General features: G+C 46.8%; 1 protein-coding gene, 1 non-coding gene and 1 pseudogene across 4 annotated transcripts; 2 read left to right on the top strand and 1 right to left on the bottom strand.

Moving 5' to 3' along the window:
• The first annotated feature begins 1799 nt into the window (after positions 1–1799).
• On the top strand, positions 1800–4354 carry LOC107521839 (annotated as a pseudogene).
• Positions 4355–16394: 12040 nt separating this feature from the next.
• DGCR6L (DiGeorge syndrome critical region gene 6 like) lies at positions 16395–23043 on the top strand. Of its 3 annotated transcripts, none has more exons than XM_016166959.2 (5): positions 16410–16650; positions 16726–16886; positions 20904–21004; positions 21842–21982; positions 22658–23043. In XM_016166959.2, exons 1-5 carry the CDS (start codon positions 16541–16543, stop codon positions 22670–22672), a joined length of 528 nt encoding a protein of 175 aa, XP_016022445.2. In that variant the 5' UTR covers positions 16410–16540; the 3' UTR covers positions 22673–23043. The 3 variants fall into 3 exon arrangements, with proteins under 3 accessions (XP_036077003.1, XP_016022445.2, XP_016022443.2); XM_016166957.2 differs by having other exon boundaries at positions 16417–16650; positions 22500–23043; XM_036221110.1 differs by having other exon boundaries at positions 16395–16886; positions 22500–23043.
• LOC118603270 lies at positions 19334–19439 on the bottom strand. Its single transcript, XR_004951151.1, has one exon. It is a non-coding gene; the product is annotated as a U6 spliceosomal RNA (small nuclear RNA).
• Positions 23044–23095: the final 52 nt, after the last annotated feature.

Here is a 23095-nt window from a genome sequence, read left to right as displayed (position 1 = left end):
GTTCATCTAATATACCTTCAAAATTACATTCTCTAATTCATTGTTAGCAAGAGATAGGCCTTTAATAATCATGAAGCTTTATGTATTGTCCACAATTTCCCATGGCAAGGGTTACTATCTATTTCTTCTTAGTTCAAAATATCATACCATGCTGAAAATTTGCATGACATTGTAATTTATTTGCACAAATATGCTTTCGATTTTAACATCATGTTTCATTTGATATTATGTATACTAGTGTTTGATAAATGTTAGTATTTTTAGAAGTGTCCTAATTATGTTTATTACACTTCCCAGCATGGCCCAGAGGGGGAAATTTATACATCTTATAACTCCCAAACATTTCTGTAGCACCCAGTGGATCTCTGCCAAGATCAAGTCAATGCCTCCTGACCCATGACACGAAAATGCTCTAATACAATTGTGGCAAGTAAAGAGCCCCGGGGAGTGGCAACTTCCTGGCTGTCCAAACATCTCTCTCTGCATGACCTTGAAATATAAATGCACGGACAGACTCAAAACAGCACAGGCCAAAGACAGAAAAAAATGAAACTAACACCTGAGCTTCCCTAGGTTTCTGGAGAGCAAAAAGAAGCAGAGTTTCTGGAGAGTCGTGGGTCTCAACTGGAGGAGGCACCTGCACACGCAAGCGCCTCTCCCCTGGCCTGTGGCAAAGGGCAGTCAGTCTTCCAAGTACCCAGTAAGGAACAGCTTTGTGAGGAAAAATGGAATTCAGAAATCCCGTTTCCACTGCATCTTGAAATCATTTTGACATCACAGTCACATAGCTATGAATATACCGACCCCATATTCTCTTCTTAATAACATTCAGACTGTCCAAGGGTAATTAGTTTCATAACTTTGCCTAAACTGAATCTGGATATTGCTCAGCCTCTTTACGCAAAGATCATACTGGCATCCTACTGATATAGCTGTTTTTGATAGTCATTTATCTTAAAATCATTTCAAACTTGTAGGACATTGCAAGAGCAGTACAAAGTACTCTTGATCTTTTCAGTCAGATTCCACAGTGTTATTACTTTACCACATTTTCCAATTTCTTTAAAATACTCCAGCGTATTTTCTCCAAAAACAGGGACACACTCTGAGATAACCACCACATAACTCCTTAATCAGGAAGACAACATTTTTTCAACGCCACAGGCCCATTTCAAATTTACCAACTGCTCCACCTGTGTGAAAATGTCTCTCTCTCTCTCTCTTTTTTTTATTCTAGGCCAGTTTTTTTTTTTTTTTGAGCTGTTCCCCACACTCTCTCACATTTTCTTGTCCTTGACAGATTTATAGAGCATAGATGACCCCAGCCAAGCCTTCCCATTGTCCCCTCCTGAGCAGACTCAGGCCCTGTGTCCTCAGCAGGAACCCCCAGCCTGATGCAGGGCTTCCCTCAGTGCAGCCCTTCAGGGGACTGTCCCTCACCCAGCACTGCTGAGGCCAACTGGATAACTGTGTGACATCTCTGCCAACCTTCTCCAAACACGCAGAGATTTGTTTTTATTTTGTATGAGTGGAAATTTATGGGGAAATAGTCACAGTTTCCATCAATTTCATATTTCCCTTCCAACTTTCCCCCACCAGCCTTGTTATCCATTAATGATTCTCGCCTGGATCAGCTACCGCTATAATGGTTGACAAATGGCAATTTTTCCATTTCCATCACTGCTCCCATATTTACTACTTGGTCTTCTACTGCTCCCTAATCATTTATCCAATGTTTTGTAATCTGTTATCGTTATTTATTTTGATGCTCAGATTTGACCAATAGGATTCCCTTCGAGATGACTACATCAGGCTCTGGGTAAGTCACCTGTGCTTGGTCCAGCTGGCGTCCAAGGAGGAAAGATTCCATTATTGCCGACCCTTCCCCTAACTACAGTCCTTTTAGAGGTGTTATTTCTTTCATCAAGCCATGTGAGCAGCTATCTTTGAATATTTAAAATTCACCAGTACCCTCCTAAATTTTCTCTGCATTTATTCTCTATTCCTTACTTCAATTCATTCTGCCTCTATGAGGCTCCTTTTACAAACATAAATCTCATCATGTCACTCTCCTGTGTACGGCTCTTTCTGTTTATTTTGAAAGGGAGGAAATACATTGTGCAGGAACTGGAGATAAATTTGTTCAGGAAAGACTTTTGCTTCAAGAATAAAGAGACTGGAGGAGTTTACAGGTGGGAGAGACTGGGGGGAAAATGTCTCCACAATATGTAGATGTGGAAGGGAGAGGTGAGGGTGCTGGGATGCCTGGAGACTTCAGAAGTAGAAACACAGGAGGTGTCGCCCATCTTTGTTTCTGGGCACACTCCTTATTCTGGCTCCTGACAGTAGGATCTTCTCCTTTATTCCTACTGTGGACCAAAAAAAAGGGGCGGGGGGGAGGGTATGGAAAGTAACTCACAGGGTGATTTGATTATAAATTCCTAACTGAGCAGATCATGGTGTGTAGTCATGCCCCAGGCATATAACTTTTAAGTAAAAGGTTTATCCTTGCCCTAAGCAAGCCCTGTCCATTGTTTCTGTGCACCTAGGTAAACATACCTTTGAAATAAGCCTCAATAAACTTCAAGAGAGCACATAATTTTGTTAACTATCCTGTAATCAAATCCGCACCTGCTTTTTCCCACCTCCATGTAACCTTCCTTAGTTCCCTCTTTAATTTCAAATGCATAAAAGAAGCTGCAAAAGGTATTCTCTAGAGCATTTGAGATCTTGCTCATCAGCACTTGTCATCGGTTTGGTTCAAATAGATTTATAAAAAAATTGCTCCAAATTTGGACATGTTCTTACAATTACACTACCTTTCCCAATGCTTCTCTACAGCACTATTTGACAGCACAGGCTCCTCTGGGTGTTAAAATTTGAAGTGCACCTGTAGGTCCACCCTGGGCCTTATTTTTTTTTATTGCTATGCTTTTTTTATTTTTTATTTCTTTAAGTGAGGCAACCCTTGATTGACCTCACAGATTATTGCAAGGACCTTGTCAGTTTACAATCCCTTATTTTTTATGCCTGTGGCACCTGTTCTTCCTAGGTAATCTCCCATCCAAGTACTAACAGGGCTGACCCTGCTTAGCTTTTAAGATCAGAGGGGATCGGGCTTGTTTAGGGTAACATGGCTATAGACTACTATGCTTAAAAAAAAAAAAAATAACCTATGAGTTATCTAGTTCATTTTGTTGACTGAAAAATAATATCAACTACGTGTTTCATCACCAAAAAGGATTTATATGGGAAAAATAAAGGGTTCCAACCCAGTGCGTGCAGACGTGGCCATAAGCCACGTGCATACTCACTTGCATGCCAAGATGAAGGGGTATTTATAGAAGGGAAAATGGAAGTTAAGGGAGGAGGATAGTAGAACCATAGAACTTCATTATAAAGAGTTCTCCCAGGGCTGGGGAGAGTGCCCCATGCCAGAGGCTGTGGTAGGGTCCCAGCACGTTAGGCTGAGGGCTTGAGAAAGCCCAGAGGCAAACTCACAGTGGAGACTCCATGGCCAGGGTAAGAGAAACCGACTACACTTGGCCAGGAGCTGGTGCACTGTGAAGGTGGCAAGTTCTGAGCTGCCGCCTGACTCCAAAATCCGCCTCTGGGTGGTCCTGCCCATCGTCATCATCACCTTCTTCATGGGCGTGATCCGCCACCACGTGTCCATCCTGCTGCAGAGCGACGAGAAGCTTACCCAGGAACAAGTCTCCCACAGTCAAGTCTTAACTCAAGTAGAGTCCTCAGGGAAAATGGAAAATACATTCCCAGTCTTTCTTGATACAAAAATATTACTCAACAACCCAGAGAATGGGTTTTTCAAAAAAATTAAAAGGAATGTAGTGCCTTCTTCTTCCGTGACCGATCCCACTATGCTCATAGGCATGATGAAAGGCAATGTAACAAATGTTCTCCCTATGATTCTTATTGGTGGATGGATCAACATGATATTTTCAGGCATTGTCACAACCAATGTCCCGTTTCCACTGACCCTCCATTTTAAGCCTGTGCTATAGCAAGGAATCAAACTACTCATATTAGATGCATCCTGGATGAGTTCGGTATCCTCATACTTCCTCAATGTCTTTGAGCTTCGGAGCACTTACTCTTTGATTCTGGGTCAAGATAATGCCACTGACCAGTCACAGATGATACAGGAGCAGATGACTGGAGTAGTCATGGCCATCGCCAGAGACACCAACAAAGCTCTTAAGCAGAGTGGGAAGCTTTGGAGCTGACAGATCACCAGTAAGCGCTAGATAATGTCAAAGAGGAACTCATGGCCAAAGACCTCCACCCTGAAGGCATATTCAAAAAGGAATTATAGACCTCTAATTTTTTGAAATAATAATGAAAGTCAGAGAAAGGGAGAAGACTCAAGCTAGTGATATTATATAAAACTTAGCAAAAAATACAGTCTTTGGGAAAAGCATTGTCAATTATACCTAATTATTATATATAATCAGCCTCACTTCTAACCACGGTAGATTTCTATTTTCTTGGGATCTGAACATCCTGCATTTTACCTTTAATTTTTCGTTAGTAATTTTATAACTCTTTACTGAAGAGAGCTATAAAAATTTAGGAACTGTGGATGAGCAAAATAAAGCTTCCTGAGTTGTACATTTTGAGCCCAGAGAATAACATAAAGAGCAAATGTGTCAAAATCTTATTAAAATAAACTCTTTTTAGAGTGAATACCCAGGGCTAGGATTGACTTAGCAAACCTTCTTTAGCTCATAATACTGTCCAGTGAAAATCCATGACTGTGAGACATTGCTGGATTCTCAATGCCTTTGGGATCATTAAAGACAGGTTAAGTAGTGTGAGGTCTTGATCTAGAGTTCAGAATATATCAAATCCATTGACAAATTAATGGTGCTGTACGTATATGGCTACTCAAATGAATGAAAAACTTCATTCCCCAGTTATTCTACATAAGAGAGAATTTATGTATCACTAATAAGGGAGAAAGGGCAATTGCTGGCAGACACATAGTTAAGGGTTGCCCAGAAATAATTCCAACTGGATTAACTCTCAGTGAAGTGGCAGGGTGCCATTTCTGTACTAAAAGATGAATGTAATTTGCATGTTGAACACTGTAGTAAAGAATAAATGACTCTTGACTCTATAAATTAAACCATCCTGCTTCCCTTAAAAAGAAAAAAAATACAACAGAGTTCTTCCTGTTGGGTTATAGCAATTACGTAGAGTGTAAGAACTTATATAAGCCCTAGTTCCTCCCATAGACCCTCCTGACTGATAATATTTCCTTAAAGTTCTAGTTAGTCTTTATCAATTTCTATGGCATTTGTGATGAACTCAGTGCTTATAATACATCCCAGATTTTATCTCCATCCAGAATTAGATCTCCAGCAGCCTAATTGGTTTTCTTTTCTGACTTGAATGCTTCATAGACATGACATATCACAAAGAGGCCAACCCTAACCTTGGCCATACCCTACACCTCCCATCTGAATGGATTATGCCACTCTTCAGCTAGTGACCTGGCTTCAAACTCTGGTAGCATTTCTTCATCCTGTGTCTCCCATGTCATAGACAATCCATTGCCCAGTTTGTTATTTTTCCTCTGGTACATATCTCCAAACACATCTCTTCTTTTCCAAGACAAAGGACATCCTCCCCCACCCTGCCTTAAACCACTTATGTTTTTGTTTTGTTTTGTTTTCCAATATTGGGCTGTTAAAAGCAGAGCTGCTAAGAACATTCACATCCAGGATTTTGTGTGAACATAAATGTTGTTGGGCCCCATGGTGGAGTCCTCTAGGGCTTGATGCCTCACTGTAAGGACTCACAGGACTCCACAAAGCTGATCTCCTGGAAGTCAAACTGATACCGCTGCATGGCTCAGGGCCCTCACCTCATCATAAATCACTGTAGACCTAAACTACTCAAGCCCTCGGCTAACTAAAGACAGTTACCAGGCAGGACATTGCAAGGGCTTAGAGGTTTCCTCCTGGGCTCATGTGAAGTCAGAACTTTCTTTGGAATGTGCACGTTCTGAACATCCTGGACCTGCTGAGTCAGCCCTTTACGGCACAAATTTTATTTCTCTGGGATGAATGCACTGGGGTTGAGTTACTGAAATGTGTAATAATTGCACGTTTTTGTTATTGTTTGCTTCCTTCCTTCCTTCCTTCCTTCCTTTCTTCCTTCCTTCCTTCCTTCCTTCTTTCCTTCCTTCCTTCTTTCCTTCCTTCCTTTCTTTCTTTTTCTTTCAACAGCTATACTGTTTTCCAAAGTGGCCATACCATTTTATATCACAACCATTGATCAATGCATAAGCGATTAGTTTCTCCACATCCTCACTAGCATTCAGGGCTGTTCTTATATTTACTTTAAGCTGTTCTGATAGATGTATCATGATATCTCACTATGATTTTAATTTTTTCATCTGCTTATTTGCCATCTGTATATCCTCTTCAATGAAATGCCTGTTTGTGTCTTTTGCCTATTTTATAACCAGACCGTTCATTTTCACTGTTGCATTTTGAGAGTTTTTGTACATTCGGATATTATCTCTTAGTTGGATATGTGGTTTGCAAATATTTTCCTCCAGTGTGCACTTTGTCATTTACTCTTTCAAAAAGCCTACATTTTAAATTTTAATAAATTCTAATTTATCCATTTCTTTTTTATGAATCACCTTTTCAGTGTCAAGTCTAAAAATCTCTTTACCTAGCCCTAGATCCCCAGCTTTTCTCATATAATTTTTTTCTAATGTTTTACATTTTACACATAAATGTGTGATCCATTTGGAGTTAATGTTTGTATGAGGTGTGAGGTGTAGGCCATTAGGTCAAGGAGTTTTTGTTTTGTTTTACTGTGGATGTCCCATTGCCCTGCTCCTTTTTGATGGAGAAGACATCTTTCCTCCTATAAATTGTTTTTGCACATTTGCCAAAAACCAGTTCCACATCTTTGTTTGGGACTCTATTCTGTTCCATTGATCAGCTTGTCTTTCTCTCTGCCAACATCCCACAGAGTTCATAGCTACATAATAACTGTTAAAATAGGGAAGATTTTATTCTGGTTTTTCAAAATTGTTATCCTAAATCCTTTGCCTTTCCATGTAAGTATTTTTTAAAGGAAAGCGCATATATTAATTTTTTCAAGAAGTTCTACAACTTGCTTTTCATTTAATAGTCCGTCATCAACATCTTTCCATGTCCGTACCTATAGATCTATTTCATTTTAAAAACAAAATAAACCAAAACACAAATTCATAGTGGTGCATTGTACTGATGTACTGGAATTTATTTAACCTGGTCCCTCTTAATGGCTATGATTTTCTGTTATAATACGTAATGATGAAATCAATATTCATATTACACATGTATTTGCACAAATATTCTCCACACTTGTTTGTTGTCACTTGACTTTGCTTGTGGTATATGCAAAGATCAATTTTGTCTAAACTTTGCTCAAATGTATCAATCATTTCCTTTATGGCTCTGGGCTTTGATGTTTTAGAAAGACCTAAATTATCAATAAAAATCATTCATCCGTGTTTATACGAGTACTTTCAAAGTTTCAGTTTTACATCTTCTCCCAGCCGAGTCCCCAAAGAACTGACAAAGTCCACCAGGAAGCAGGGAAACAGCTCAGCCAAGCCTGGACCGAGCGCCTGATCTGCAGGCTTCTCGGGGGAATCCCAAGTCCTCTCCGGAGTCCAGAAATGGCCTGCACCAGCCTGGAAGTTGCGCGGCGGGGAAGTCTGCCCGCTTCCCAGCAGCCGCCCGAAAACATTTTCAAGTTCCCGTTGTGCTGCCGGGGTGACGCCCTGCAGGCCAGGAGTTCCGAGGCGGACGCCGGGGGCCGCGCCGGACGCCCCGGCGCCTTTCCCGGGCTGAGAGGCGCGAGGTGCGCTGGAACGGGAGCCGGCGGCCGGCGGCGCGCCCTCGCCGGCCCGCGATCCGGGCCCGTTCCGCCGACGTTCGCGCCGGTTTTCGGGCGCTATCTGGCGGCCACTATTACGCAGTGTCTCCGCTCCCGAGTTCCCACGAAAACTGCAAGGGATGAGATGTGGCCACGGTGCCCCAGGAAGCGTTCCAGAAGGCCGGCGGCACGAGCGGGATCGTGCCGGTGGTGTCGGAGCGTCGGCGTGCCACTTGTTCGTAGAGACTGGACGTGCAGAAGTGACGGGCGTGCCCGTCGCCGCTGTCCTGGGCTGGCGCACGGTGCCGCAGGGGAGGCTTGACCGGCCCTCGCCGTGCCCGCCCCCCCGCGGGACCGACCGCCCCTGACGCCGTCCCATGCGTGGTCCTGTCATTGGCCCTTCCATGTGACCCGCTTTTTTCTAGTTTGGTCCCGAAGGTTGGGACGCGGCTGTACGGGGAGGAGAGGAGAGCCCGTGATAGGCTCAGTTGCCGGTCCGCATGGATCCTAATTATCAGAGACGCCTCCTGGAAATATTCTCAAGTGTCTGTTCAAGGTCGTGGACCTGCACGAGTCGTCTGTGGGGACGGGGACGGGGCCCTGGCTACTTCCACTCCAGCAACACGGACCTGCTCTTGGACACGGGACAGTCCAGGGCGAGGGCGGCGGTGGATGCTTGAGCAGGGTGGGTTGGCCTTCCCCAGGCGGGGCACTGGCCTGCGAGGATCCTGGCCTTCGGATTGGACTCCCGCCAATCTTTCCTGAGTCCATTCGTGGAGGAGGGAACCAGCTCGAAGGGTAAATCCGTTTAGGGCGCCCATCCTGAAAGCGGGTCTGCGTAGTACTTGGTGTTGGAAACATCCCCAAATCCAGGTACCCTTCCTGGAGCTGTGGCCTGACATGATGGCCAATGCGAAGAGGCCTAGGGCAACCACTAATCTTTCTCTTTGTCCATAAGCTCCATTTTTGGTTCCTTTTGTTTCTAGATTACACATATAAGAGTGCACAGTATTTATCTTTTTCTGTCTGACTTATCTCACTTAGCATAATGTCTTCATGATCCATCTATGTTGTCACAAATGGCAAGATTTCATTCCTTTTTATGGCTGAATAATAATCCATGCAGTCTAAGAAATTTTCTAAATCCACTGGGGAGCCTGGGAACGTGTTTGCTCCAACCTCTGAAGCCCTAACCCACAAGCTTACAACCAACCTGAAAAGCCAGACCACAATCTCTGTAGCACTTGGTTCCAAACCGTCAAGACTTGATCAATGGCAGACCGTTTCCTGCCATTTTGTCCCCACTTCTAACTTAGGACCAAACCAGATAAAGTCATATTTGCTCCCCTTCACCACTCATGTAGGACGGTCCTCTTGTAGTCAGCCTGACCCTCCAATCAAGACATGCCTTCCTTTTTCTTTTTTCCCACCATGGTGAAAGCTTTCCCACTCCTCCACCTGCTTTTGGGTCTGCTGAATGCAAATGGTGGTGCCAATCCGATGCTATATAGAGCAAACTCCAAATAAATAGTGCTTGTTCTCATTTGGGTGATCTTCTTTTATCTCCACAGAAATTGGTAGTAATGGAACCAAATAAAGCACTCAGAGAATCATATCTGTTCCTCGTGTTAACACTTTTTAAAAAATGTATGTACTCTTTATTAATCACGTGATTTAAAAAGTCGAGATATCATTCACATACCATAAAATTCGCCCTTTTAAAAATCAACAATTTGGTGATTTATAGTCTATTGACAAAGTGCACAATAAGCATCACTATCTAATTCCAGAACATTTTCATCACCTTGTAAAGAAATTTTTTCCTATTAAACAGTCACTTTCCACTCTGCCCTCTCTCCAGGCCCTGCCAACCACCAGTATGCTTTTTTCTGTCTCTACAGATTTGCCTGTTCTGGATGTTTCATGAAAATGAAATTATACAATATGGCCTTTTCTGTCTGGCTTCTTAATTTTAGCATCATGTTTTTGAGACTTATCCATGTGCCATGGGGCTAATAGCCACCCAAAGGGTGCTTGAAGTATCAGTGGCAGAGAGAGACACTGTTCGGAGACTTTAGAAGCTCACGCGGTGAATTGCAGCACAAGCCTGTAGGATTTTGAAGGCCTGCCATCATCTGCAAATAAACTTCTCTCCTTTTGAGAAACTGCTCTCAGCCTGCTATTGGGCCTTATAGAGACTGAACATTTAACTATAGCCACCAAGTTATTATGTGACCTGAGCTGTCCATCATGAGCTGGGTGTAATCTGACCCACTAAGCCATAACAGTGGGTGTGCACGGCAGCACTATGTCATCAAATGGAAGTGCTATAAATATGATTGGGCCTGACCAGACCCTGAAGACACAAGCGTTATATGAAGAAGTGGCCCAAATGCCCTTCGTCCTCGTTTCTACTACACTGCCTTCTCGCTCCCAGCCTATACCTCTGGCCTCATGGGGAGTTTCCTAAAATCAGTTGATAGAAGAAGAGAAGACTAGAGCCCAGCTCATAGATGGTTCTGCAAGATATACAAGCACCATCTGACAATGGACAGCTGCAGCACTATAGTCCTTCTCTGGGACATTCTGAAGGATGGTGGTGGAGGGAAACCACCCCAGTGGGCAGGACTTCAAGCAGTGCCCTGGTTGTGTACTTTGCATTGAAAGGGAAATGGCCAGACATGTGATGATATAGTGATCCAAGGGCCGTGGTCAGTGGTTTGGCTGGATGGTCAGGGACTTGGAAGGAACGTCATTAAAAAACTAATGACAAAGAAATTTGGGGAAACAGGTGTGTAAATAGACCTTTCTGAATGGTGATAGATGATAGATAGATAGATAGATAGATAGATAGATAGATAGAGCGTGTGTGTGTGTGTCCCGTGTGGCTGTTCACCAAAGGGTGACCTCAACAGAGGAGAAGTTTAATAATCAAGTGAATAGGATAATCCATTCTGTGCATTCCAGTCAGCCTCTTTCCCAGACCACCCTTCTCATTGTACAATGGGCTCGTGAACAAAGTGGCCATGGTGGCAGAGGTGGAGGTTACACATGGGCTCAGCAAAATGGATTGCCACTCAGCAAGGCTGACTTGGCTACACCTGCCTCTGACTGCCTAATCTAGCACTCAGTTAGCAGCAGAGATCAACACTGAGTCTCCAGTATGGTGCCATTCTCTGGGGGTGATCAGCCAGCTACCCGCTGGCAGGTTGATTACACTGGAACCCTTCCAACATAGAATGGGCAGCATTTTGTTCTTACTGGAATACATACTTACTCAGAATACGAATTTGCCTTTCCTGCACAGGGTGCTATTGTCAAAATTACCATCTATGGACTTACAGGATACCTTATTCACTATCATAGTATTCCACATAGCATTGCTTCTGATCAAGGAACTCACTTCACAGCAAAAGAAGTGCAGCAAAGGGCACATGCTCATGGAATTCTCTGGTCTCAACATGTTCCCCACCATCCTGCAGCTGGCTTAATTAGAGCAGCAAAATAGCCTTTTGAAGACTCAGTTGTAGCGCCAGCTAGGAGGCAACACCTTGGGGGACTGCTGCAAGGTTCTCCAGAAGGTTATATATGCTCTGAATTAGTGTCCAATTATGGAGCTGTTTTTCGATAGCCAGGATTCATGGGTCCATGAATCAAGGGTGGACATAGTAGTGGCCCCACTCCCGTTACCCTAATGACCCACTATCAAAAATTTTAATTCATATTCCCATAACTTTATGCTCTTCTGTCCTTTAGGTCTTAGTTATAGAGGGAGAGCGACTGCCACCAGGAGACACAACGATGATTCTGTTGAACTGGAGGTTAAAGCCTTCACTGGCCACTTTGGCCTCCTCATGCCTCTGAATCAAGAAGCAAAGAAGAGAGTTAAGGTGCTGCTTGGGGTGACTAACTTTAACTATGAAGTGGAAATTAGACTGCCACTCCACAGTAGAAGTAAGGAAGAGCGAATGGAATGCAGGCAATCGCTTGGGGCGTCTCTTAGTATAATCATGTCCTGTGATCAAATGTCAGTGGAAAACTACAGCAACCCAACATAACTATATTTGGGGATAGAGCTTTTAAAAATGTAACTACATTAAAATGAGTCATTAGGTGGACCCTAATTAGATCAGGTGGACCCTAATCTAAAAGGGCTGGTGTTCTTCTTATAAGGAGAGGAGTTTGGGACACAGGCACACACAGGGAGGACCAGGTGAGGACACAGCAAGAAGGTAGATATCTACAGGCCAAGAAGAGAGGCCCCAGGAGAAAACAACCCTGCCGAGGCCCCGATCTCAGACTTATAGCCTTCAGAATTGTGAGAAAATAAGTCTCTGTTGTTTAAATTGCCCAGGCTATGATACTTTGTTATATCAGCCCAAGTGCCAAATCCAGTGATCATCTCATGATCTGGGTGTTCATGTTTTCATTATAAACCCGGTTACAGTGGCCCTGAAAAGACAGAGCTCCCCCTACTATACTGTCCATGGGCACTTAGGAGATGACAGAAACACATTCACTGTGTCACTGTGACTATAAAGACCATTTGTGTTGACTCCCAGGTGGTCTTTGCTAGCTCTTCCTCCATGCCCATGTCATTGGCACGGTCATCATGGCCACGATGGCATTGAGAATGGGGTAGTCATTAGGCAACGAAGTGAGGTCCACTTCTTGTCATCCACAGACTTGTGGGCTTCCTCATGTGCTGTCCAGGGGAGCCAAGCCCATGTCTCATTTCCCTCCTTTCTCGCAGCTGCTAAGTGCCGACTGCAGAATATCTCAGTGTTACTGTCACACCTGACCCACAGGGAGAGTTTTATCACTAGTTGGAGCAAAGCAGTTTCATTTTCTCTGTGGTGCAGGAGGGTGAGCAGCAACCACAAATGCTTTCCTCAACTTTAGGGATGTCTCCTTGTTTTATCTCTAACCATCAGTGTAACTCATCCGGGCTCTCTGGTACAGCAGTCAAGGACCACTCGGCCCCTAATCACCAAACATTTTGGCAACCAGGTTTACCATCTGAAGGGTCCTGCTCTGCACGTGGCAAGTCAGCCTTCAGAGTCTTCCATTTTGTTTTTTACTTTTTTCTTTCCAAAGACCATTGTGAGACTGTCAACCTCCAGGAGGAGAGTGAAAGATCCGGTGGTATCAATCTGTTTGGAGCACATGGGGCAAAGATCCGTGGTATATGACATCTTTTCTGCAATACGAACTGACTGACATACTCTTGCATGAGTTGTGGCTTTTGCATCGGGAACATAAAATTCTTTACTTTGTAAAAGACAGGAGTTGTTCTCTGCCTGACCAAGGAATTCAGGGCTGTGAGTCTGCCCACGGCATTTCAGAAAAGTCTACTAAACCAGCAAGGCATCATTTATACAGTGAACACCTTGCACCTCAGAGGAGGGGTTCTATCTTCATGAACACCTACAGTGCGTACTGACAAACCAATTACACTTTTTTACAACAATACCTACTGTGAATCAGCCCAAGCCTCACTCGCAAGTTTCCTTTCACTTCCTTTCCTTTCTTCACAGGACATTTTTAGGCCAAATTCTGTTTTTTTTTTTTTTTTTAATAGAAACACAGGCCCCAAAGCTTTACAAAGCACCACCATAGCAGCTGCTCTTGACCATAATCTCCTAGTTGGAAGTCCAGGGAATTGAGTGGGAGGGAGCTGGGCCAAACTTCATGGGGTCCCAACTCGGTTTTAGCTTTGAATGGCCTTTTGCTTGGTCTCAACAAACACTACCTCTTGCCACTGAAAAACATTTTTTCAACAGGCGGCACAAACTCTTTCTTAGGCCTTGGAGAGCTGCCACTGCAGCTCCCTGAACTGGTGAGACTGAGGGAGAACCTATCCTCCTCCCTCCACCCAGCACTTAGGCAAGAGCTGTGCCCAGGAGTCATCTCTCCAGCCCATCAGCCCACATAGCCCCTTGTCTTCTAAAAGGCACTGTAACTCTGCCAGCCCATTTGTAAAGCACACCCAGACATGCCAAGGCCAAGGCCTGACCGATCTGACCAGTAAAGTTACAATGAGTTGTGTTCAATTCAGAGTTTATCATTTACATACACAGGAGAAGGAAGAGTGGCATGAGGTGATTGCTCCCCGTGGTCCTTGTCCAGCACAACAAAAAAATGGCACAGAAACAAAACGGCCAGAAACTAAGCATGAGTTTTGGGATATCCTATTGCTAAGGAGCCCATTATAGATGGCAGATGAGGATTTTATCAGCTGTAGCCCTGTTTTGAGGGACTGAGCAGGGAAGCTCACATCTCAACAGGACCCCAGGGAGTTAGGGAGTAAGAAGTGACCAGGTAGCTCCAAGTATGATCCTGTGTCATAGTCTCAGCCCCCAGCAGAATGAGTGAGGGGACAGACAGACCCCAGCGTCACCCCATTGCTTGGTTTTTGATGGTGCATGAGGCCAAAGTTTCTCTGGGCTGGTGATTCTTGATCCTCTGAAGGACCACTGATGAACAAGGATCTAGCAGTGGCCACAGCAGTAGAGCTGCCCTCTTTTCCTTCTGTCCTGTAGCCTAACTCTATCACCCCCTCCTGGGGCCAAGCCACTGTGTGCAGAGTATTAAAAAAAGCATTATTCGGACACTTGTTCAAATGGTAAAGAAGACTTTATTCAGGACTATTTCCATAGGTGCCAAGGCTATCACAATGGAGAAGAGAGATCTGGCTCAACTCCAAATATGGCAAAGACAGCTAGGAATTTATGATCCTGAGCAGAGCAGGAGGGTCAGTGGATGAAAACTTACTAAAAGGAGACATCAAGTGTAGGGGGATCCTTGCTAAACTATACAGAATTCTTGCTGAAGGCAAGTCAGGGTGATCAGATATTGAGAGTAGGTGATGAAGAATTTGATCAGACATCATGGGTGATCAGATATCAAGGGTAGGAGAGTCTCTCTAAACAGACTTAGTAGGTTTCTTGCTACAACTAGTCTAGGCAGACCAAAGATAGGGCCCAAGGCCGAGGCCTAGTCAAAAAGGGGAGCCTGCTCAAAGTTTGGTCAAGTAACTAATATAGGAAAGAGTCATGAGAACTACACAAATTGACTAAATATTAAACCTGGCTGTATTCAGAGCTGCTAGATGTGGGGGAACCTGGTTGATCTGCATTTGGTCAGATCATAGGGAACCTATAGGAAGATTCCTGCTGAGATTACTAACAACTTCTTCCCCATGCCTTCAACACTGCATACCCATACCTGGAAAGGAAAACATTTAAACTGAATTCCTTGGACACTTGGAGTCTCTCTTATTTTCTGTCTTTGATGGAGAACATGACTCTGTCTGTGGAACGTTATTCCTTCTCTTATAAACTTTCCTTTTCTTTCTTAACTCTGGCGCCCACTTGCATTCTTTTATGTGCACAGTCAAGGACTCTCTCTCTCTCTCTCTCTCTCTCTCTCTCTCTCTCTCTCTCTCTCTCTCTCTCTCTCTCTCTCCACCACCCACCCCGGGGGAGGGGGGGGGAAGAATGGGGTAAGTTCACCCAATCCTGCATCCTAGGAGAGTCCCTAAATTAGCTGACTCCTCTCCTTGCACCTGACCTTACAGAGCCCCCAAAAGTCTGGACATTCTATCCATGGCCACTTGGATTCGTCCTCTCAAGTTGGTCACACGAGCCTTCTTTCTGGACATTTCCCCCCCAAGATTCTATCTACTTTTGCATTTTGCTACACACCAGCCCCCTCCCAATTTTTGACATCGCTGGACTCCCTCCCACTGAGATGAGGAAGGTATGATGGTAGCTGAGGCAGGAATCTCCCGCTTACTGCTGGCCAGAAGAATATTCATCTGTCAGATATTTTTGGGGGGGTGGGGAGGGTATATTTTCGTAGTTAATAAAAACTGTAATTAGGGATTACTGGCAATTTATTCTCAAGGTTGGAATGACGCATTGGACCGGGTTTTCTTCATGCTGACGATGCGGGGTGGAGAGGGATGATAGGGGCTGGAGGGCACCGCTGCCAGCCTGATGCCAGGCACTGCTTCCCGCGTGCAGGCCCTGCCTGGAGCTCCCAGACCCCAGCGGGGGCGGTGGGGAAGAAAGGAGACACTTGCTTGACCAGGTGGTCTGGACCAGCGTCCCATGAATGGAAGACAAGGAGACTGAGACCGGAAGGTGACAAAACCGGCTCAAGGTCACGCTGCTTGAATTGGTGGAGCTCAGGGCTAAGCGACTCAACCAACTTTTGCAGGGAGAGACCAGGCTTTAAGAGCCGGGGCCTCAAGCTGCCCACAGACGCATGCGCAGGACCGCGCAGATAAACGCATCAAGACTTCCGGAGGAGAGGAAATTGAGACCCGGACCTCCATCCACGCCGACTCCGAGCAGGTAAAACGGGATTCTTCGAAATCTCGCGATTTCAAGGTAGTGCGGTTGTAGCTCTGAGGTTGTGAGGGCGGGACGGCGGGATAAGGGGCGGGGACAATACGGGACTGTCCTAGGAAATTCCGCGGAGCGACGGAGCGAGCCTCGTTCTAGCTGACTCGGAAAGCTGGCCGCGCCGTGCTCAGAACTGTCGTAAAAGGGGCGGGGTGCACTGCGCCCGGGACTGACGTAGCCGAGGTCGTGTCGTTTCGGTCGGCGGCAGGCTGGGCGTGGGCCCCATGGAGCGTTATGCGGGCCCCTTCGAGGAGCCGGTGGACGGGGCCAGGCAGCAGGAGCGGCACTATCAGCTGCTGTCGGCACTGCAGAACCTGGTCAAGGAGCTGCCCAGGTGCGCGGCTGCGGGGCAGGCGACTGAGGCAGCTCCAGGTCCTGCCCCCGCTCACTGTGTCCCCTCTGTCCACAGTTCTTTCCAGCAGCGCCTGTCCTATACTACGCTCAGCGACCTGGCCCTGGCGCTCCTCGACGGCACCGTATTCGAGATCGTGCAGGGGCTGCTGGAGATCCAGCACCTCACCGAGAAGAGCCTGTACAACCAGCGCCTGCGTCTGCAGAACGAGCACCGAGGTGCGCGGGGGTAGCGGGACGACGCAAGCTCCTCGGGGAGGTCAGCCTGGCCCGGGAGCTCTCGGTCTCTGCGGGTCTGGTCCGTCCCTGGTGTCGCTCGGAAAAAGTGCCTAAAATTGACCAGATCAAGGACACGGAACCTTTGCTAGCGCTTTTTTGGTGACAAATGGGTCAAGCCAATTTTTTGTTTTTGTCAGTTGCACCACGGCCTCTTTTGAGCATAACATCCCGAAACTTTCTGTTTGGGCCCGCTTGCGCCCCCACTCTCCTCCAGGCAAGATGGCCCAAGGTCTCGGTGCTTGGTCAGCTCACCGACAGATTCCGGTGGTGGCTGTTTGTGTAGCGGTTGACGGCCCCCAGCGATGCCCTCCAATGTCACACAGCTATGCAGTGATATTTATGGCCAGTCCCCTACCCCAGATGCAGAACCCCACAACAGCTGTGCATCGAATTCCCATGCATTGTGCCCAGTGCACCCTCTGGGACCGGAAAACTTACTCACTTGAGCCCCAGCTTGGCCAAAGTCTGGTGAGCCTTGGCCCCTCCTAGGCATCCCCTCTGTGGGCAAAGGGGCTCCTGAGCCTCTTCCTGCAAGGTATGCTAGATAGCTAGCTAGATACCTGTCCCATCAGATTTCCCACTTTTGTTATTTTATTGTTACCCCCCCTTTTAAAAAAAAATCAAACATTCAGACTAGTGGTCCCCAACCTTTTTCGTACCAGGGACTAGTGCTCCTATGAAAATCTAATGCTTGATGATCTGAGGAGGAGCAGAGGCAGTGAGGGGAGTAACTGCAAATACAAATGAAAGTTCCCTCGTTCACCCACTATTCACCTCCTGCTGTGTGGTCCAGTTCCTAACAAGCCACTGACCAATACCGGTCCATGGCCTCGCGGTTGGTGACCCCTGCTCTAGACCATGGTTTTCAAGCATAGCACTGTTGACACTTGTGGCTGGACAAGTCTTAATGGTGAAACAATGTCCTGTGCATAACAGGATGTTTAGCAACATTCTTGGGTTCTACCCACTAGATAACAGTGACATCCTCCCCAAGTTGCAACAACCAGAAATATCTTCAGACATCCTTGGGGGTCAACTTTAGCCCAGGATTGAGAACCAGTGCTGTAGAACAAGAACACTCTTATGTAACCACTGTAGATAGCCTTCTGAGAAATTGACCATTCTGGGCTGTCTTCTGACCTTCAGTTCACAGTCACATTACCTAGGTTGTCTCATATTGTCACTTTATAAGGATTCTGTGTAGGTTCATGCATTGTTAATTGGTTCCTTTGGTCTCTCTGCTTCTGGAACAGTCATCAGCATTTGTTGTGGCATTGACTTTTTGAGGACTGCAGGGCATGCTACCTATAGAATGTCCCCACTCTGGATTTGTCGCATTGCTTCTTCGTGCTCTCATTTAACCTGGTTCTCCACCCTGTTTCCTGTAAAGTGGACAGCAGGTAGAACCTGATGATATGCAAGTTAAATGGTTGTGGCAAAAATTTCTCTAGTGATACAACGTCCATTCCCTGTGGGGATAGACAGTACTTGTCTGCCCCAGAATTAGTGTGTTTCTATCAAGAATGGATGTTGCATTTTGTCATATCCTTTTTCTGCTTCTCTTGAAATGATCAATAGCTTTTCAATTACTATGGTGAATTACATTTTTTTTTTTTTTTAAATCCTGGGATAAACTGCATTCCTGGAATAAATCCTACTTGGTCATGATTATTCTCTTCTTGTCTCTGTTGGATTTGATTTGCTAAAATCTCAAGAATTTTTGCCCCTATATTCATGATGGACATTGATCTGTAGTTTTCTTTTTATGTCTGTCTGGTTTAGGTATCAGGATGATGCTGTCTTCATAAGATGAGTTGGGAAGTGTTCCAGGAGAGTTTGTGTAGGGTCAGTATTACTTCTTTTCTAAATGTCTGGGTGGTTGTCTTTGTAAACATTTTTATTGAGGTATAAGATGCATAAAGTCACAAATTCAAAGTACATAACTTATTCTTTTTAATGCTCAAATTGTGCTGGCTCTTTTTGATGTGTCCCCATCATTCTTTGAGTACTTCCTTGCTTTCTGGTAGAGGAAGGTGTTATGGCTCATCTTTTCTTGTTTCCATGCCTCAGACCCTCTTCTAGTCAGCCCATCTCCAGCTTCCCTCCACCAACACCCTCTCATAAGGGCAAACCTTCCCCTTTGGCCACCATAAGGCTTTCTCACTCTCTTGCCTTTGATTCTCTGCTGAATGCAGGAAGTTGTGGCACACTCTTGCTGTCAATAAGTAGTGCTTGCTCTTATCTTGGTAGTTGTATCTCCACAGAAGTTAGTAGTTTTGGGAGCAAATAAAGCACTCAGAATAATTTTTTAAAAAGGGAACCCGCCATTTCTCCATGGAGCATTGTTTCTTTTTTAAAAAATAAATTATACTTCATCATATTTATTCATAAATATGGAACACTTCACAAATTTGCATGTCATCCTTGTGTAGGGGCCATGCTAATCTTCTTGTAGCATTCCGATTTTAGTACATGTGCTACCCAAGAGAGCATGAGCCTTGGTTCCTTTTAGTGGGCAGTTTTTGATAACTCTCAAGACACTTTGGAATGTTTGGGTAGGTTTTAGTGCTGCTGGCTATGGGCAAACATCCTGTGACTTTTTGCTTTTCCTTTCCTCTGAATTAGCAAGTGGTGATTGGCAGCTGTCACTTTCCTTGGCCATTACTAAGGCCATATCCCTTCTGCCCAGGTAGCAGGTGCAGCTCTCCTCTTATCTCTGTTTGCTCATCCAAGTGGCATCTGGGGATTGACTTGGGATTTGTAGCAACATTTGATAAACAGGGAAGAAGATGACATTTCCCTGCATTTATCTCTCTCCTCGAATCCTGCCTCCACATGTTGTAAACGTTAACTTTCTTGTCCTTATGTCTCAAGTGGCTCTTAGTTTCCAACTCATTTATGTGATAAATGCCATAGCCAAGATGCGCACAGAATGCCAAGCAATAAGAGACTGGAGAAGGCTATGAGCACAGCAGGTGCCAAACTACTGGCAGGGAAACTTCAGGGGCCCTCCTGAGAAGAGCTGTAATGTGAGGTTTCTGCCTAGGACAGAGTGTTGGGCTTGTGTTTCCTTATGACCAGGGATCCCACTTTATGGGAGAGATGTAGGCTCTTGACACTTGTTGGGCTGCTTAATGTTGAGTATTTTGTGATTGGTTTCTTTCTATCCTATGATACTTTTCTCCTCTGTCCAGTCCTAATCAGACTAGACAATTTTGCACATGCTCGTATTAATGGTACAATTTAGTAGTGGGGTCCTCTCAGAGCAATATAGACTCCCCAGCTGGGGCCTTTGCTAGCTCATCTCAGCCTTGGGCTTTCCAGGGTCTGTACCCTCCCGACTCCCACTGGGAGTTGTGGATGGGGTGGGGTGGGTCTGAAGGGTAGCACTGACACTCCCACACCCCTGTGGACAGATGCCATGCCTTGCTCTGGCAGTGTGACCCATCTCCTCATCCTCCTTTTCCAGGCCTTTGGCTGGGTGGTCTCCTGGTCATCTCAGTGGGTGTCCTATGGATGATGATCATGCCATGCCCAGGACTGATGGCCTGTGGACATCTAAGTCCAGAAGCCCCCAAATCAAAGTCTCCTGCCCCGTTGGTCTTGAGTCTGGGCTACAACCCTGGCCCCTCCTCCACACCAGCCTGCCCTGCCTCACCCTCTAGTGCCTTGCACCTTCCTGAGTCCCCTGGAACCTTGCTGCTGGAGAAGGGCCCTGCCCTGGGTGAGGGTGGGACCAAGTGGGTTGGGTGACTGCGTTTCCCCTGGACTTCCACCCAGCTTCCTGTGCAGGGCTTCAGGAGGGCTGGGTCATCAGGCAGGGCCTCACATCTACACCTTTGGCCTGGCTACTCTGGTGGGACAGCTGGAGCAGGCACTGAGGAAGGAGCTGTTCCCTGGTCCACTCCATGTCACCCCTGCTGCCTCCTGATGGACTCTGGTATTGTCCCCTTCCAGTGCTCAGGCAGGCGTTACGGCAGAAGCACCAGGAAGCCCAGCAGGCCTGCCAGCCCCACAACTTGCTCATGCTCCAGGCAGCTCAGCAACGTGAGCAGGAGGTATGGGTGCAGGTGGGGTGGGTACCACCTGGGCTCTGCTGACAGGGTGTGGTGGAGGGGCTCAGGATGGCTTGGGAGCTCATCAAGGCCTGGTGAGTTCTTGCATGTGGCTTTTCACTGTGAAGTGTTGGGGTATGCTGGAACCAGGTGAAGAGTATGTGATGTCTCCTGCTCCCCAAGACTGCAGGTCCTGGTGGGCTGGTCCTGTGCAGGGCAGATGCTAAGCAGGAACCATTGTGGTCATGGCCTTCGAGGTACCAGGGCAATGGTATATAGTGACAGGGACAATCAGCAGGGGCCTATCCTGCTCAAAGACAACCAGGAAACCCTCATGTAACCAGGAAGCCACAGGTGATAGGGATGCATGCAGAGATATGTGTGAGGTCCTGAGGCAGCAAACCTGGGCCTACTGGAAGGAGGTGCCGAGCTGGGGTCTTAGGCAGCCCCAGTGGGGAGGTAATATATACAAAGACCCAGAGACAGTGGCCAACTTACTAATAATCAGAGATGGAGCCCATGTCTGACCAGCTCATGGTGGTCCTGAGCTGTCAGCACTGGGCAAGGCCTGGTACAGCAAAGGGAGGACACCTCATAGGAGCTCTTAAGAGGGGAGAGCATTTGGGGGAGGGCCACCTAGCTCCTCCATAGCGTTTGGTGTCACCGAGAAGGGAGTGATCCAGGTGCAGTAAGGGTGCTATAGTGGTCTTGGAGTCTGAGCTTTGGGTGGGGGTGGGGGCGGGGGTGGGGGTTGGCGCCTGAGGAGGTGGCAGGCTGGAAGCCTGTGTCTGAGGCATTGGTGGGTCAGGACTGAACTCCTGAGCTGCCCCACTGTGGCAGGCCATAGAACACCGGATCCGTGAGGAGCAGCGGGCAATGGACCAGAAGATTGTCCTGGAGCTGGACCGGAAGGTGGCAGACCAGCAGAGCACACTGGAAAAGGCAGGGGTTGCTGGATTCTATGTCACCACTAATCCGCAGGTCAGCATAGCCCAGGGGACACTAATCCCTAAAAGCCAGACCCTATCTAGGGTTTTGGGGCTAGCTTCTGGGGGCCCAGGCCCAGGGTGTGTGGGGTGAGGGGAGGGGGAAGGAGTTCGGCTCCAGGAAGGGCTTCTGTACAGCACTCAGCACAGAGGCCTGTCCCACTGCCTCTGCCCACAGGAAGGCGAGCCAACAGGCTGCAGAGGTATTGCCCACCTTCCTCAGGCCCATTGTGTCCCTGAGGGCACTCATCTGTTCCTCCCCTGCGTACATCTCTGTGTGCCCCAGGCCAGGACAGCTGCAGTCCCAGCTGTGTAGTGGAGTCCAAGCCTTGGCAGGCTGTGTCCAAGGCTTCACTGGAAGTCAGCACTGTGGGTTCACTGTTTGGCACACTCTAGGCCCTGATATCTGCTTCTGGGCCCTTGGGAAAAGGAGGCTTCTGCCTGGGACCTTTGTCTGGGCAAAAGGGGACCAGGTGTCATTCTGGCCTCACCGTCGCCCCTCTGCATCCCAGGAGCTAATGCTACAGATGAACCTGTTGGAACTCATCCGGAAGCTGCAGCAAAGGGGCTGCCAGGGAGGGAAGGCAGCCCTGTGACCAGGTGGGGTCCTTGCCAGTTACCCAGTGCCCATTATGGCTGAGAAGACAGCCCTGTCCCGCTGTTGCCACAGGTAGCAGGAAGCTGAGGAACTCGTCTTCCCAACATCTGGCCACCACCTTCCCAGGTGCCTGCAGGAAGGATCACCCCACTGAGGAGAGGCAAGGCGGACCCTGGGTGTGTCTGCCGCCCACTTTTGTCTAGGTTATGTCTAAAACTAGGGTAGTATGGTAAAGGGAGTGGGCCCAGCCTCCTCGCTGTCTGCCCGAGCTGGGCAAATGGTGAGGCTAGAGGTCTTAGCACCTTATCATTCTACCAAGGACATCCCAACCTCTGCCAGGTCCCAGGCTTCCTTCTTGTTTTGGTCTCCTTGGCATGTGCAGCCCCCAAGTGGGAGATGTTCCAAGGCCAAAGCCCTGTGTGACTCAGAGAAATAAAGATGACTCAGTATGGCCTACACGTGCCTTGTGTGACAGCTTTGTGGTACCTGTCATGACCAGGGCCCACCTTG

The sequence above is a fragment of the Rousettus aegyptiacus genome, unplaced genomic scaffold (genome assembly GCF_014176215.1).
Source record: "Rousettus aegyptiacus isolate mRouAeg1 unplaced genomic scaffold, mRouAeg1.p scaffold_m13_p_5, whole genome shotgun sequence".
NCBI classification, from domain to species: Eukaryota; Metazoa; Chordata; class Mammalia; order Chiroptera; family Pteropodidae; genus Rousettus; species Rousettus aegyptiacus.
This window is presented reverse-complemented; position numbering and strand designations above follow the sequence as displayed.